The 18,153-nt window shown below is 40.1% G+C and overlaps 1 protein-coding gene across 5 annotated transcripts in view; it reads left to right on the top strand.

Moving 5' to 3' along the window:
• Positions 1–18,153, top strand: part of LOC142385574 (plexin-B2-like) — a 252,476-nt gene that overhangs the window by 198,702 nt on the left and 35,621 nt on the right. For all 5 annotated transcript variants that reach the window (XM_075472217.1, XM_075472220.1, XM_075472219.1 and 2 more), the window contains 9 exons: positions 1,376–1,541; positions 2,133–2,244; positions 3,381–3,492; positions 3,684–3,785; positions 3,872–3,967; positions 6,908–6,995; positions 7,180–7,343; positions 13,283–13,431; positions 15,354–15,489. In XM_075472217.1, the coding sequence (XP_075328332.1) occupies positions 1,376–1,541; positions 2,133–2,244; positions 3,381–3,492; positions 3,684–3,785; positions 3,872–3,967; positions 6,908–6,995; positions 7,180–7,343; positions 13,283–13,431; positions 15,354–15,489 (1,125 nt within the window). The remainder of the gene's footprint in view (positions 1–1,375; positions 1,542–2,132; positions 2,245–3,380; positions 3,493–3,683; positions 3,786–3,871; positions 3,968–6,907; positions 6,996–7,179; positions 7,344–13,282; positions 13,432–15,353; positions 15,490–18,153) is intronic.

The raw sequence follows: 18,153 nt of genomic DNA on the forward strand, positions 1-18,153 counted from the left end.
AGTCTAAGAAAGCTCCCACAGAAGTGCTGCTGGTTAATTGTGTTTTTAATAGTGGTTTGTTTGTTTTGTAGAATGTATTTTCAATGGTTCTTTGACTGCATTTGTGCGTATGAATAGTATAAACTAACACAGCAGAAGATGGTCGATATGTGTCATTCATACTGACATGTTAATGCCTTTTAAGTCTTATAACTATGACAGTGGTGGTGTTTCCACGTGCAGCCAATGGAAACCTTACTCTGAATTAGACACTGCTGTTTAAACATCAATTTTTGATTGCCTTAGCCTAAGTAAAATTACTTTTGGAGTTGGCAATAAAAGAATTCCGTTCATTAAGAGTGTTTAGATCTTAAACAGATTATGTATACCTTAAGTATTATTTTGCAGCAAATCTCTCCATTTGACAAATCACACCCCAGTTCTGTATTCACTGTGCCTTGGGACGGGGAAGTTAGAATTCAGGATTACATTTTCTAACTTGGGTTATCCAGTATAATGCGTAAGAAAACACATGGAGCTGCATGGGACCACCCTCCTGTGGACCCACTGCCTGCAGCAGGCACCTTGAGAGTCTTGTGCTTTGCTGATTGGGCAGCAGTCAAAGTCAGAGGCCTTGGCAGTCCGATCTCCGGCTGGCCAATGCTGAAGTCAGTGTTGACAAATGTACCCATGTTACCGACTGGGGAAATCCTTCTGCTGTTTTCTTTTGTTCGTCCTACTTGGGAGTCGTAAATTCCTCGTTTGCAGTTGACATGGAATGTAGCACAAGCTCTAACAGAGTTGGCGCAGTGTTGGATGGCTGCTGGGAATATGGATGTTATTAGACTTTAGATGAGCGCTGTTGTGTGGAACATAATGAGGGAGTGAATCATTATCAGGCTATTATAATTAAGATGTACACAGGAAAAATGAATAGAATATATACATGCAACTCATGTTAACATAATAATTGAAATATTGCCTTATTTAGAAAAAGGTCATTAAGTCAGAATACATGTGTGCACAACATTATTAAGTAATTTATAGCTTTATAAGAAATGTTGTCATTATCATAAGGGGGTGAAAAATATATTTATATATATTTATATATAAAATAGATTCCATAATCCTACAGCTGTAAAAAAAATATCAGATGATGATTTATGAAGTGGCTGAAAGTAGATTGCATGGAAATAGTCACTAGCTTAGTCTGTCACATCCAGTTTTACTGCTGTTCAAACATAAAAAACACACTCCATCAGTCACTGAGACATCTTGTTTCTTGATCTGTAGAGGTGTGAAGTTATTTTCACTCTCCGCCTCCTCAAACTTTTCTCTCCTTCTCCCTTCTTGTGCTTCAAATCTCCTTTAATCTCCGTCTGCGCTCTTTCCTCAGGTTGACATCAGCATACCCAGCCTCCCCAGGCTGAGGGAGCACGATAGGCTGCAGTGTGTTTTCGGCTCTTTCATCACCGACGCCGTGATGCTCAATGACAGCCCAGTGCAAGTGACCTGCTCCCTGCCTCCCCCTGTGGAAATCCCACCCACACCTGACCAGCAAGGTAGGTGGACGCAAGTGCTTCTTAATGCTTGGACTTGGATGTGTCCCCCCCTGAGTTTTGTCCTAAAGGAATCCCTATGTTCATGCTTAGAGTTCATTCTAAAAGGCTGTTTTTTTGTCAAAAGTCTGGTTTCTGATTGGGTAACACACCCTGATTTAACCTGTTTTATGATATATTCTTATTTATCTATTTCATATATATGTATATATAAATATCCTGAAATATTCATACCCTTTCTCAGTAATCTATCTTCTTATGGATCCCTCTCCAATATACAGTTTTTATAAGGCAGAAATGAACGTGAAAAAAATTCCAGTCTCACTCTGGCTTAGTGATAAAAATGCTAATTCCCAGTTCCACAGAGCCAAAGGTTGTTCACATATCATCCGAGTTTTGCAGCTGTTGCTGATTGAATTTTGGGACAGGTGGAAATTTGACTGTTTATGGCTGAAAGCATGAGATGACTGAAGGTTTTTAGAGTGCTTCCTGCCCAACGTACTGTATTTCTTTACTTTTACTCAGTTTTTGTTCAAAAAGCGTCACAAATACTGTATGTATTTAAAGGATCTGTGTTTGTTTGTGTGTCTTCAGACTTTGTGTCCGTCCCAGTCAAGGTTCTGGTAAACAAAACAATTGAGGTGACATCAGGGGAGTATCACTTCTACAACTGTGCTGCTACAGTCAGGAAGAATGGAAACACACCGTAAGATAGAGAACACACATGTGCATATACGCAGATACAGTCAAGTTGAAAATAAAGTACGCCAACATTCCAAGGTTTTACGTATCAGGACATGACAAAAAATAATTTGGTCCTCACCAGGTCTTAAAATGAGGTAAATGCAACCTCAGATGAACAACAACAAATGACACATTGCCCTGTTTCATTATTTATTGAACAAATACAAAGACAAAATGCAGAAGCAGTGCGTAAAGAAACTAAATCCACCCTTACCATAAGTAAGGTGCTGCAGATCAATGCTCTAATTAATTGATCATCAGCAAGTGTGAGCACCTCTATAAAAGCAGAAGTTTTGTCAGTTTGCTGGTCTGGAGCCTTCAGGTGTGTGTTAACACAATGCCAAGGAGGAAAGACATCAGCAATGTGAAAGATTATTCACAAGTGGAAGACCGTTACCAATCTGGTCAGGAGTGGACGTCCCAGCAAGTTCACCCCAAGGTCAGACCGTGCAATGCTCAGATAAACTTTGAAAAACCCAAAAGCTACATCTCAGACTATACAGACCTCAGTTAGCATGTTAAATGTTAACGTTCATGAGAGTACAATTAAAAAAAGACCGAAGTTCACTGACATTTTTTTTCTGAGCAGTCATGAAAGCGTGCGGAAACCATTTTTAGGAGGAGCCAACGCAGGTTATTAGCTCAAGCAGGTGTGCAGAATCAGGCATATGCACGGTTTAGAACAAGCAAACTTGTCTTGGCATCCTGACTTCACCCTTTTTCCTGTTCGCAAGCTCCCAGTTTTTTTACACACGAGGCCTCTGGTGGGGATCAGATTATTTTTTTTATATTGTCCTGATGTGTAAAACTCAGAATTGAAAGAGGGTGTATTTTTTTTACTCACATGACTATATGTACATAACATATACATACTATATAACACACTTGTGTTTATACTATATAACGAGCTTGTTTTTAAATTAATTTAAATTATTTTATTTGTTTCTCTTTATATTCTTTTATGTATTTTAATGCTTCTTCCACTCCCTGCTGCACTGCTTTTATTTTATGTAAAGCACTTTGAATTGTTTGTACATGAAATGTGCTATATAAATAAATTTGTTTTGATTTGATATATAACACATGTTGTGTTTTCAGGTGTATAGCATGTGTGACCAGTCAGTGGGGATGTCAGTGGAACGCTCGGGATCACAGCTGCAGTGACAGAGATGACGCTGTGGACGGAAATCACATAGTCAAACCACAACAGGTGAGCGAACAGTATTTTTTTAATTTGTATATTCTACGAAAGGTGCTAGAAATGAAATTATAACCATGCCCAAGACCAAAAAGGGGTTAATAACTGAATAATTCTATGTCAGTCATGACAGGATTATTTGAACATCTGTTCTGTTGTGATTATGTGATCTCTGAGACTCTGTTTGTCTCTCTGTGATGAAGTTGGACAGTTGTCCTCAGTTTGAGTCTCCGGAGCCTCTGCTCATTCCTGTCGGCTACGAGATCCCCATCAGCTTCCAGGGAAGAAACCTGGGAATTTACGAGGTGAGATCAGTCAGACCGTCTTATTAGCGCCCGCGCTTCTTATTTTCTCTCCACAAAGCCAATAACTTTCCTTTCTGTGTGTCCAGGGTCGGAGGTTTTCCATTGGGACTGAGTTGATGAAACACACAGAGGAGGAGGTCACACAGGAGCAGGACTCCAAATTCAAATTCAGAGGTTATCGGGTCAGTATTAACATGGAGGGGATGCACTGTTGTTGAAGTAAATTCCTACAGTAAAAAAGACCTTGAATGTATCATTACATACCCCAGCATGTTTCTTGTATGTCTTTTTTTTTTTTTTTTAACCCCTTGTCCTGTCCAGCATTAAGGCAGCAGAATTGTAATCTGAATACCGTTTATGCCAAACACATTTGCTATGCCAAGGGAAGCTTTATGAATGTAAAGCTCCCCTTGATGCCCATCAACTCCTTATTTATGTATTTATTTTTGTTACAATACTTAACATGTGATACCGAACCGGACCGGGGGACAGAGAAAGAGGGAGAGCGAAGAAGGGAAAAAAAAGGAACAGAAATATGAAGAGACAAACATAGAAAACAATGAAAAATCAGACAACCAGCTGCTACACCGGTAAAAACAAAACTGAAGACAATCCACAGCTTTTTCTTGTATGTCTTAACGAATGGCAGTAGTATGATACATACATTTCTTTGTCAACCTAAAGAAGCAAAACTGAGAATGAAAATCGGTCGGAAAGTTTGTTTAACCCCACCGTGACTGACAAACACCTTTTTATTTTTTAGGATTATAGGTTTGATTGCATCTCACAATCAAACGTTTTCAATCCTGCCAAGTTTTAAAACGACACATTATGTCTTTTTCAGGATGCTTTTGGTCTAAGATCAGCATTGAAAGATGTGAATAAGGGGCATGCATGAGAGCATGCAAAACCACCTCAAATGCTGAAACCTGTAAAAGAAGCAATGTGAATAAGAGAAGCTTGAATCAGCTGAGAAGATACAAACAGAGCAGTAATGGCGCACACATTTAGCCAGTTAATGCAGTTTGAAATCACTCTGATTATTTTTATTGAAGCATCAACAGCCTCCGTGCTTAAATATCCTCCTCTGAGCTTCCTGTCAATGTTTTCAAGCTCAACCGACTTCTCATTAAACAGTCAGAGCATCATCAGTGATTAATTTTGTGAGTGAGTTAGCCTGATTGTGAGTTTCATTTTTGTGTAGCTTACTGAGAAATCTATGTTGAGTTTTTATGCGTTGCTTTTTCCTTCATTCACTATTAAACCGACATCAATAGGTGTCTGATGGTGCCCTCGTTGGGTTACAGAGCAACAATTATTTTCTCTGCAGGCTCCACTCTGTGTCAGAAACCCCTCGTCTTTCCTCTTTTCATCTTCAGTCTGTGAGCCACAGAATGCCGAAATGCAGTTAAAGAGTGTATGTTTGTGTCGCTGCAGGTTCCCACCTTGTTATCTCCGGTATTTCTCTCTGTTAGACTCTTTTTTGTTGTTGTTTTTACCGGCAAACACCTTGAACAACGCATCCTCTGATTCATTACTCTGTGGATCGTGTGCATTGACCTTCACAGTTGGGTAGATGTAATTTAATGTCGGGAACGTTTTGTTACAGTTCAAATTCACAGTTAAAATAACAGCTAATTGCACTGAGAATATTTCTTCCAAGAGGCAATTTCCTGCTTTACATTTGTTGTGTTATTACTACTGATGAACTAAAGTGGAGGCTGCTGTATTAGGTTAAAGCTATTGTATACAGCACTGTGTAAAAGTCTTGAGCCACCTCTCATTTCTTTAGTTTGCTTCCAAGCAGTCGCACTTTCTTCTAATGTTTTAAAGTTGTCTTGAGAAACATTTCTCCAGATTTTTTGAAGAGCTTTGAAAGTTTTTCTTTGGACATTGGCTGCTTTTTCACTCATTTTCTGTCCAGTCCTTGAACCTGACTAGGAGTGTGTTTCTTTTTGTTTGCTAAGCCACTTAACACTAACCTACAAATCATTCAAGCATAAAAAAAAAATAATATGAAAAACAGCAAAAATAACACAGTTTGACAGACAGAAAATGGGATTTCTGGGGCAACAAGGTGATTCCCAAAGAGCTGTTAGCTGAAAACTTGGCATATCTCAGCATGGTGTGCAGTGTGTCCTTAAAACATTTGAGGAAACTGGACAAGTGAAGGACAAAAGAAGAAGTGTCGGGCCTACAAAACTATCTACAGCCGATGAACAGGATCTGAAAGTGATGTCCTTAAGAAAGAGGAAAAAATCCAGCAAAGACCTGACACAGGAGCTGAGAGATGCATCTGGACCTTCAGCTGATCCATCTGCTGTTGGCCCAAGCCTCATCAGAAATGGGCTCCATGGAAGGGTGGCTGTCAAGAAGCCGTTCTTAAGGAAGGGAAACAGGGAGAAAAGGCTGAGCTGTGCCAAAGGACACAAGAAGTGGACTGAAAATCAATGGCAACAGGTCTGATGGAGGGATGAATCCTCCCCAGAGCCCGGACCTCAGATTCAGATTCAGATTTTCTTTATTGTTTTTGTAACGAGTACAACGAAAAGTAAGGTGCAGGCCTTTCAGTGCAGACAAATAACAATATAACTATAAAGGGACAGTATGTACTATATAAAAAAAAAAGAATAAATACTAAATAGAAAAACGATATAAAAAGAATATGGCTATGTATTTAAACACAATACCACCAAACCTCTACATTATTGAAGCAGTGGGGGATCATCTTGACAGAGAACGGAACAAAAGGCAGCCGACATCCAAAGAAGAGCTTTGGGATGTCCTTCAAGAAACCCGGAGAACTATTCCTGAAGTCTCCTTAAAGAAAGGACAGAAAGCTTGAGAGGGTTCAGGCTGTGTTGGAGAATAAAGGAGCTTCGACCAGATATTCACTTTCAGGCTCCTTATAATTGTACTAACTCTAACTCTTGCCGTATATGCCGCCTTTACATTTATATTTGCACCTTTTGATTCATTACTGCATGTTTTCTCCCTTCTCCTAGCATTATATAAAGAAATGAGCAGTGGCTCAAAACTTCTGCACAGTCATATGCCACTTGACTTCCTTTTGTAACGTCCTCTGAAGTGTTGGAGACATGATTGTGTGTCTGTGTGTGCAGTTCGCCTATGACAAGCAGCAGGAGGTGAACGTATCCTTTCATGTCAAAGACAGAGATACTGAGAGGAAGATTGACAGCACCCTGACAGGTTGGTGTATGACTCACATAAACACACACCTCACAATCACACATATCTGGAAATATAAAGCGAAGTTTTAACACTGCTTTAGCTGCTAACTTATTTCCCTTTCAGTTCCAGCTGCTTTATGATAATTAGCTCCCACCTCACCTCTGCTCTCCTTCTTCTTCTCTCTCCACCGGCTCTCTGACAGTCGTGCTGTATAACTGCTCAGTGGGAAGAGAGGACTGCAGTCTTTGTAAACATGCTGATGCTAAATACCAGTGTGTGTGGTGTGCAGCGTCACGCGCCTGCATCTACAGGGAGATTTGCCCGTCACCGCAGCCTGCACAGTGCCCCGACCCGGAAATCTCTGACGTGAGTCTTTAAAACTGACTGAGGCCACACCCTCTTATGGGCTCTATATTTATGAGCCATCTGGATGTCCAGGATAATGTTATGACGAGAAAAATGTTTCTAGTGGTAACGTCTGTCCGGCTAACATCGCAACTAGTAAAGAAAAAGCACCTTAAATGTTGCGGATGTCTGTTTCATCTGTTCATCATTGTGTTCCTTATTGTTATCCAGCAGACAGCTGACTGTGTTTATTTGCTTAAAAGCCAATCACTAATGTTGAGTAGACATCGCTGACCATCCAGGGCATAAACACAGACTTTCTGAGTGTGTCCTTTTATCGTTGCTTCTTTACTCACTGGCTCATTTTGAAATTCATTTTAAGATCTTATCTTTTACATCTACTTACTTTTATCTCCATGCTCAATTCCCTCTTGACGTTTCAGCCTGTCACAAATGAATTCAGGGCAATAAACACTCTTTCATACCTCTTACTTGTAAGTTGCTTTAGATGAAAGTCAACGCAAACTCAATAACAAAGAAAGAGAAGTTTCTCTGTCATTTCTCTGTGTTCTGACGGCATTCCCACCTATGTTGAGGGGACACTGTGAAAAATGAAGCATTAAAGAGCCATATTGCATCGAACTGCTCTGTACGATAGAATGTAAGGGAAAAAACATGAGGCCATCTAATCAGTGATCGTTAGTGGTTCCTTGCACCCTATTTGGAATGCACTGATTATTTTATGTAGGTCAGGAGGCATGTTAGAAGCGTGCGTTAATAGGCCATTTGTTCGCACTTACAAATGTTGTGTAGTTCATATCTAAATGAAGTCCAAAAATGGATGCGGTCTGGGATTGTCGATGCCTCGGTCTCAGCACCGGGAACATCTCATCCACCATTCCTCACCGTGGTGAGAAGAAAGCATCTCAGCAGCATTTTGTTGACATGAGATAGAATAGAGCAGTTTTTTAAAGTGAGCTGTCAAGCTGAACAAATCAATCATAATCTGTATGCTTGACACAAATAAGAATGATCTACATCTTATGAAAGGTTTCAGAACTCGTAATCGACGTTTAAAACTTTGATTGTTCCAGAAAGTGTCCTTTGAGTGTCAGAAATGACACCGTGATGCTGTGATGATGAGGCAGATACAGGAGAAGCTCTGTGGGTTGCTCCGTGTTGCGTTTTCTCTGCTCATTGTTGCACACGGCAAGCTTTCGACATAAATCACAACACTTCATTGAAAATGTATGTTATGCTGTAAAAAGCACCACGCATAACTGCCTCCAGTGATTCTTGAAGGATGAACTGACGAAGAGCTGCAACTCTCACAGCGTGCTGCAGTTACAGGGAAATGACATACATCGAAAGCAATCATACGGATGACTGAGGACGAGTATGATTCCACTTGTATTTCAGATGGAATCACAAGTGTAAGATAATGACAATCAAAGAGGCAGAATAAGGAACATTCCATTTTAGTTGGTGGCAGGTTTTGGTTTTTAACAGCAGTGAGTCCAGCCTCTTGGTCCCGATTAGTTGTTATCGTCCCTGGAGGTCAAACTCAAATGTTTTGGGTATAATTAATGTAGAAATAAGTAACTATGTCCCCTCACTGGTACTAAATTCCTGCTTTATTTCCCGGATCCTCAGAGGATTCATCTTTGTCAAGTTTAACCTTTCCTTGAGCAGAACAAACATTTCAGTCCCAGAACTAAGGATTAACACTTATAACGTTAGGATTGAGGATTGGTTATTGTGGAGCAAGCACTCTTCTTTTTTTTTTTCTTCCTTTTCTTCTTTAAGTTATCTAAATCCTTGCTGCAGGGCCACCTAGTGTGTGGAGGCCAGTATTTGATTTTTTTTTTTTACAACTCCAATGCCAAAAAGGTTGGGACACTGTGTAGCTGTAAATAAAAACAGAACGCAGTGATTTTCTGAACTAGAAATGTGCTGACAACAGGACATAGAAAACCATTTTTCCCACTGTGTAGCATCCCCTCTTCTTTTACCAACAGTCTGTAAACATCTGGAACTGAGCAGAGCAGCTGCTGGACCTTTGGGAGCGGAATGTTATCCCATTCTTGTCTGTTATGGCGGCTCAACTGTCCCGAGTTGTCTTTGTTGTATTGTGTGTTTCATGATGTTTTCAGTTGGTGAAAGATCACTAATTTACCCCCATACTGTCAGAGCTGCAGAGCAGATGAATTAAGTAATGTATGCCCTCTTCACTTCTCTGTGATGACAGGTTTTGCATGAAATTGTGCTTTGTAAAACCGCTGGGAAAATATGTCTCTGAACACACGAATGATTCATTATGTTGCAGGTAATGGCACTAGGCCAGCGTTTGGCTGCTCTCTGAGGGGGGTTTTGAGTATAATTATAATATCTTTTTGTAAAGAAGAGTCCCTTTGTTTATTAGGAAAAATGAAATCCTCAGGAGAGTTTCTGTCCATCGTTAACTTATTTAACTGTATTTCTTGCACCTCAGAGTTTGATTTTTTTTCAGAGTTTGTCTTCTCTGGCTGCCCGACTTCAATGTTTCCCATTTTCTCTGGAACATCAGTCATTTATTTCAAGCCCCGTCTTGATTTCCTCTGGGCTGCAGCTGATTAGGTCAAAAGTTTCACATTATTTTCACAGAAACATTAGAGCTTGCAGAGGGGAGTTTGTAACATGCAAAAAGACGAGAGATGTTAGATTTATAGAAGCAATTTAGTGTTTTACTCCTTGCGTAGTAGAGTAATATCAAATTAAAGATATAGTAGCCTGAATCTCGACAGACATATGCAACATTTTTGATAAAAATGCAAGTAGATTACACCTCTCTATGGCATTAACTTTAATGCCTTCATGAATATTTATTGCTTTCCCACATTGCAGGAGGCAGAAAAAGTGTTGCAACTTTAGACAGACACATCTGATATAACAGTAAATATAATAATAAGGCAACTTTTATCAGGAGCAGATATTATGGACTACAGCAGGTTTGAACATGTTTAAATTTTTCCTTGTTTTTAACTGTATTTACTTCATTTATTGGTGGGTGTAGTCCACTTGGAATGGTTTTTACTTTATGAGCATCTGAAAGGACAATGATTATGTTTCTAAACATGGGTACTGTTTTTCTCCAAAAGATTACCAGGGACAAAAAATATTTGGAATTGATCCAGAAATGAGTGAGAACACTCAGCAGCTGGAAAACTGCTGCAGCGTAATCCCACAAGATGACTCTTTGCAAAGTCTTGTTCTTGTCAGTGTCCTGCTGTGAATTTCTGTTCACTGAAGCCATGTCAACAGAAACCTAGAGTGGTAAATTACCTCCACTCTGCAGAGGGTCTTTCTGCTCTCAGAACAGCATTTTAATTCAGAAAAAGGTGCTTGGTGGTGGGATTCTTTCCCTCGGGGTATCTGAGGACTTTGTACCTTGAAAGGCTTTTTTTTTCAGGTTTGTGCTATTGATAGAGACTCTGAAGGGACATTATTGCCAGCCAAGTCAAAATCCCAAAGTAAATCTTGAGTCATATAAAGGCTCATTTTTAAGCCTCATTATCACTGTGGATTTCTAATCATTTTTAAGGCTTACGTTAAGAGCTGTTTAGACACCCAACATTATTGCAAGGATTTTTTTCTGTCGCTGTGTTCGTGTGTCTGACCAGACAATGTACTTATATTCATCTCAACCACACACCATGGAGTTTAGACACAGGATTCCCCTTGTAGCATGAGATTATGCTTTTCATGGTTGAAAATGACATGTTCCAAATGTAGTTCTTCATTTGTCCTCCGCTGCTATGATGCAGGCCCACACAAAAATGACAGCGCAAGAAAAAAAAACAAGTGACATGCACAATAAAAGCATGAATTCAGACATAAAAATGAACGTCAATACCAACTCAGTTCAAACTAGAAAAGAAAATGGTTGCAAATGATTTCCCCCAAAAACAAACTGACAAAGTTTAGAAGTGAAAGCGTTGAATATTCAGAACAGAAAATAACCATCACATTTCACAGGGGTCTTGAAAATAAGTCATTTCCCAAATGCTTTTAAGTTAAGGGACCAACAACAAATGTAAATGACTGGATAACTGATTTGGGGATCTGAATTAGCTGAGCCAGGCCTTGCTATAAGCCTTATCGAAAAGTTTTTAGTCTAATCTTAGAAGTAGAGACTGTGTCTGCCTCCTTAACTCAAAGTAGGGGCTGGTTCCACGGGGAGGGGCATCCCTGCTATAGGGGAAATATATGGTCCCTCTGGCTGTTTCCTGTTAGTACTCTTTCTGCTGCAATTTGAATTGGCTGCAGATGTATCAGTTGGGACACCCTGATCACAATGAGCCACAACAGTTCAGCCTTGAAGTAGCAAATGAATTCTTATGTTTTAGCCTCAACCTCAGACAGGAGTTACTTGCCAAAGTGAAAGAATCGACTCTGGGCAACTTCTTTTATTTGTGAGTTAAAGGATAAGCCTTTGTCAAAAATAGCTCCAAGGTTCCTGAAAATTGTATTTGAAGCCAAGGTAATGCCATTAAGATAAACTATGCAATCAGATTATATGTTCCTGTGGTGGTTTTAAGGCTCAAATACAATTATTTCTATGTTTTTGGAATTTAATAGCAGATCTCTTCAGGTCATCCAGGCCTTTATGTCCACAATGCAGGCCTATTTTAACTGAGAGTTTTTTTATTTTCTGGCTTCATAGACAGATACAGCTGTGTATCATCAATGTGACAATGGAAACGTATTTCATGTTTCCTGATAATATTACCTAAGGGGAGCATGAATAAGTTAGAGAGTCTCAGCACAACATACTTCCAAAGAAACATTGAGGATTAAACTGTCACGTGCATTGTAGCGAGCTTTACCTCATTCATGTCGTGTTCATTTCAATGAGCCATGCACTTTAAGGCCAGACTGTTTTTAGTTTTGCAAAGAAAGATTGGTCTTTGTCGAGAATAGAGGGTTAATGCATTTTTTTTAGAAAAAATGAGGGAAGCAAAGCCTAGGCCAATTTTACATTTAAGTAAGTTTTATTCATATCAGCTAAAGACTGGCGTAGTGACAATAGAATAATGAGATCTGGGGTTGGAACTGATACACACTCCTACACACAGAGAGGGATGTCTATAAAACATCCCTCTCCATGTCTATAAAAAGTGTCGCTTGTCCTGTATGCAGCAAAGCTTCATGTAATGAAATCTGTCAGTAAACAGACATCATTCATGTTTTTACATTCGTGTTTTTATACCCAGCTCTAAAACTATAAAACATATTACGAGGTTTAGATTGATTACTCCGAATAATCTTTGCAAAATACTCACAATATATCATTGTAATTACAACAGCATAATTATAATTACAACAGCTAAAAGTGGTGCTAAGTGAAGAGCCATTTGAAAGCCAAAAGGCCAACTTTTTTAGTAAGCAGAGCCAAGTGATCTGGTTGACTGAAAAGAGCTGTAATTCCCTGCACTATTTGGAAAATATGCTGTATATTAGATGGACTCACTGACACAACACATTTATGTACATATGAGGTGTTACTCTTTCAAAAAAACTTGAGATCTGGATAGGAGGAGGTCACATGTTAGACACACATCAGTCTCTGTAGGAGTCCCACCTGTTGTTTTGTAACAACTTTGACTTTAAAGGTTAAATTTCCCCCACTGGGGGATGCATAAAGTATTTTTGGATTCGATTCTGTTCTATTCTGTTCTATAACAAAGTTTAAACCCTTAGATTATATTACAGGTGTTTTGCGGTTTCCATGTATCTGCCAGTATGGGACAATTTTAAAACATTTATCCTCAAAATAATGCTGTAAAGAGGTGTTCCACTGCCCACTCTTGCATAAGGGTTCAAATGTGTTTTCACCTCTGACTACACCCAGTGATTTTTGAAAATGAAGTCTAATTAAATGCCTGCATAGGTTTACAATTATTTTCCTCCCCCTGCTGCAGATCATCCCACGCTACGGCCCTCTAAACGGTCAGATCTCTGTGACTATCAAAGGCTCGAACATGGGAATAAAGAAGGAGGACATCAAAAAGATCACAGTGGCAGGAGTGGACTGTGTTCACCTGGAAGACAGATACTCCGTCTCTACCAGGTAATAACAGGAGCCGCATTAACATGCAGACAGAAGCCCAGCTGTTGCCTGTTCACTTTGAGGTGAAGCTCTTTACAAGAACCTGTGACAGCCTGCTTACGTTAGTTACTACAGATAACTGAATATCTCCTCTTGGCCATAATGAAAGCTTACGTCTGAAAGGTGGGACGTCAATAGTGCTGCTTGTTATCTTTGTTTGGTGTTAATTTTACAAGGGAGTCAAATTTAAGTGAAAGTTTGTGCAATGGGCCTTTGGTGCAAGCTTGGATCTGGTATGTAAGAGTTAGCCTTAAAATTAGATTACCTGCATAACTGTATTTATATCAGATTGCCTCTCATTTAATTAACAATCACAGGGCAAGTGCAACAGCTTCTTGGTGCAATAAAACAGATACATTTAACTTGTTCAACATGCTGTTTGTTGGCAAAAGAAACATTTTAATATGCAGGAGCAGGAGAAGAAGAGTATAATTCTGTGTTTTGTTGTTTCCTGAGCCTCTATAATTTCAAACAAAATGTAATCAAAATGTAATCTGTCAACCGCTATGTAAACACACACAAGTACAAGGAAACGATTTTCCCTATCTTCATCGACTAACAAATTCAGAATTGGATGCTGCAACACACTCATTAAAAGTTGTAATAGAGTCATGTTTCCCATCGTGTTCCATCAGCTTCCTTTTAAAGACGCTTTGTAATGGTTTGGGAAATGAGGATACTGATTGTTGCAGTTTTTCAGAGGAATCTGTGTCCATTCTTACTGAAGACAAGATTTCAGCTGCTCAACAGTCCGTGGTTGTTGTTGTTGTCTGATCGCGGACCAGTCAAGCTCACACACTCTGTGTGTATGAAGCCATTCTGCTGGAGGTCCTGCAGAATGAGGTCTGGCATCGTCCTGCTGAAATAACCACGGACCTCCCGGGAAAAGACGTCAACTTGATGGTAGAATATGTTTCTCCAGAACTCCAACATCCACCTCTGCATCAGTACCTTCACACAGATGAAGCCATCTATGCCATGGACCCAGATGCCCCCCCACACCATCACAGACGCTGGCTTTAAACCTTTCTCTGAGAACAGCCTGGATGCTCTTTCTCATCTTTGTAGAAGCAGACGTCAGTTTTTCCCAGAAGCAGCTGAAATATGGACTCATCTGCCCACAGAACACGTGTCCACTGTCTTTCTGTCCATCTGAGATGAGCTGGTGTCCAGAGAACTGGGCCGTGTTTCTGCACACAGCTGATATATGGCTTCCTCCTTGTGTGATACAGCTTCTGGTTACATTTCTGGATGCAGCCTGGATCCAGCCAATACAGGACTGTGTTGAGTGAAAATGGTTCTCCGAGCTCCTCCTGAGCCCATCTGGCTGTATTGATCATGGTGGCGTAACGGATTCTCACGCAGTGCTGACTGAGGGCTGAAAAGTCATCCAGCAGTGGTTTATGTTTTTGGCCTTTACAGACTAAGATTTACCCATTATTTTTGCAATATTCTGTTCCGTAGATGTTGGAATGAAAATCTTTCCATTCCTGCATTGAGAAATATTTTTTGGAACTGATGGTGTTTGCTACAAACGCCACAATCCATCCTTGCTTGGGAAGACTGAACCATTGATGGAGGTTCCTTTTATACCCAGTCCTGACACCCTCAATTCTCACCAATTAGTCTGCTGATTGTAGAATCTTCCAGAGCGCTGGTATTTGTATATTAAATGATTTGCCTTCCCGCCGACTTTTCAAATATAAGATTTCTTTATATTTTCTCAATAAGATGGACAATTTCCTTTTTACTTGCGTCTGGTAAATGAAGTGCAGCACAATTAAAGTTTCCTCTTATTATTATAATCCATCACTGATGATGTTTAAAACTGATTAACAGATGAGTTGCTAATTAAACTACGTGATTCCTCTTTGCATCCTCAGTGTGGTGTGTGAGATCGGCCCAGCAAAGCAAGTCCCACCGCATGACCTCCCACTTGAACCAACCAACAGTGGAGCAGTGGAGGTGGAAGTAGAGGGAGGAAGAAAAGGAGTGTCCAAGGTCATATTCACCTATCGGGTGAGTCTGAAACTAAACCGAGTGGAATACAGAACACACTTGCCTTTACCTACAATCTGCACAAGTAACAATAAGCACATGAAGTCTTCTTAGGTGTTTCAAAAACATATTGTGATTCAAAAGATTTAATTAGTGTTGAGTCTGAGCAGATGGTTCACAGCAGTCGCTGGCAGAATGAGCATTATTTTTAATCATTAATATGCATTGAAAAAATTGAGAGATGCAGATGTTTAGATTTCTGTGAGATGGATCCCACACAAGTATTATTATTATTCAGGTGCAGCAATCTAAAGAAAAACATGCAGGAAATGAAGGGAGAGCTTTGTATCTGCACCAAAACATGAGAAGATTCAAGATAATTAAATATTTTCCTTATCAGGACATGATGAGGCATTCTTACAGGCTCTTAAAATTAGGCAAACACAGTCTGAGATGAACAATGACGTATTACACTCGTTATTTAAGCTAGAATTCAGCAGCAGTGTGTGAAAAAGTACGTTTACCTTATGATCCAGCAGCTTGTAGAAGCACCTTTAACAGCAGTAAGTTGAAGTGATTTTTTTCCTGCGTGATGTTATCAGTCCCTCACATGGTTGTGGAGGAATCTTGGCCCACTCTTCTTTCCAGCGCTGCTTCAGCTCATTGAGGTTTGCAGCATTGGTTTCTGCACAGCTCTCTGAAGGTCCCACCACAGCATCTCAGTCAGGCTGAGTTCTGGACTTTGACTGGACCATTGCAACACCTCGATTCTTCCCTTTTTCAGACATTCTGTTGTAGATCTGCTGCTGTGTTTGGAATCATTGTCCTGTTGATGAGCCAGTTTCAGCCAAGCTTTAGCTGTCGAACAGATGGCAGCCCTTCCAAACAAGCCATTGCCTCATTTATCCCAGAATTTCTTTGACTTATCGCATTATGTTCTGGTGCTCCGTTCAAACAGAAGTTTAACTTTTAATTCATTCTCTTCTATTCGAAACACTCTTTAATTCGTGTGACTTAATCATTTTGCTTCTGCGACAGGGAGGTTTTTGGAAATTGTTAAATCGAGCATCAAGAAGCCTGAAGATGCTGCCCGCACATCTCATCAACATTTCTGTGGCAATGCAGAAGATTGCACGTCACAGCTGCTTCAGACCCGCAGATCAAATCCCAGAAACATTAAAAGCTTTGTGACAAAGAAAAAATCTCCTCAGCACAGGGAAATCTGCTCCCTAAAGAAGCAACAGTGCATAGAAATATCCCTTGCATATGAATTCAACGCTGTGCAGAACTCCATTCAAATTCCCGCAGGTTTTCTCCCCGCATGCCACAAACGGAGAAATAAGAATTATCAGAATTAGTTTCACCTGCTGTTCTGTTTTGTTTCTCAAACTAGTTCACATTCATATTTGTTGTTTGTTTATTTCGAGGTGACAAAAAGCTAATGACAGTAAACTGCTGAGACCAGAATGACTAATTTACTTGAGCAGTAGGGATTCTCTGACTGTAAACACTACAACTTGGGGTTCAACATTTGCATTGCGATCTTAATGATCCATCTTCTGTCATAAAAGAAATAATAAAGACTAAAGTAAACTAGTTTTTATCTATATTAAGGAATTAATTAGGGTATTAACCGCTTTGGGACTTTTTCAGGTCATCTGAATAGACTGCAGGACAGTGTGACATTTGTTTTTAAGAACAGAATGACTCAAGGTAACAAAACTGAACCAAGTAATCTCTTAAACAATTAACTGATGAACAAAACATGAACCTGCATTTGTTTTTTTTCTAATGAACTGGACATTTTAGACATAAAAGCCAAAACATCTCACTGAAGCCGCTCTAATGTGAGCAATTGTTCAAAATATTTTGGGGTTTTTGGAACGAAAATGAGGTAAAACAGGACAGATACCCCCTACCCAGGCTCCGCCCTCGCAGTGACGCAACACCTTCGGCTCTGCTACACTTACTCAGGCAAACTGCTCATTCAGGTGGATTCGAGTTCCCGAAAAAATGGGAACTCCACCCACTTTGTCGGGAAGCAATCAACTTTGAGCAGCGCCAACGGCCCAGGGTAGAGGCGTGTTCAAGGTAGTGACGTGATTGAACTGCCACTCAACCCATGGATTGTCCACGGAAGCGCTTCATTCAATATCAACATGGAGCAGCGTCAAGCTTTTGACACTGCTGTAGATGCTGTAATGAAAGTGTTCGACGGGAGATTCTCGTTAAAAATCGAGCAAAGAACAGCCCTTGAATCATTTCTTGACAGGAAAGACGTTTTCGCCTTGCTCCCTACTGGCTTTGGTAAGAGTTTAATCTACCAGTTAGCCCCGCTGGTAGCTAAATCATACGTCAGAGGAAAGAGTGGTGTGATTGGCTTAAGCTTAGGCACAGCCTTTTCTGGCCACAACCAGTAGCAACCCGAGGGAGGCGGGTTGACCAGGCCATTTCGAATCGTATTCGTTATGGTCTTGGTCAGACCAGAATCTCGAAGAGATTTGAAAGTCTATGTTAATCAGGCTAGATACCCCCTAAATTGGCCCCGTTCTGGAGACGCTGCTTCACATTTTCAATGCTAAAGATTTTTGATTGCTTTTCTGTCTCTGTCATCTCATAGCTGATCTCTAGTGTGGGCTCACAAGACATGTTAAATTAAGGTGGGCCTTTGGAACTTGTTCACAG

Source organism: Odontesthes bonariensis, chromosome 8 (genome assembly GCF_027942865.1).
Source record: "Odontesthes bonariensis isolate fOdoBon6 chromosome 8, fOdoBon6.hap1, whole genome shotgun sequence".
NCBI lineage: Eukaryota > Metazoa > Chordata > Actinopteri > Atheriniformes > Atherinopsidae > Odontesthes > Odontesthes bonariensis.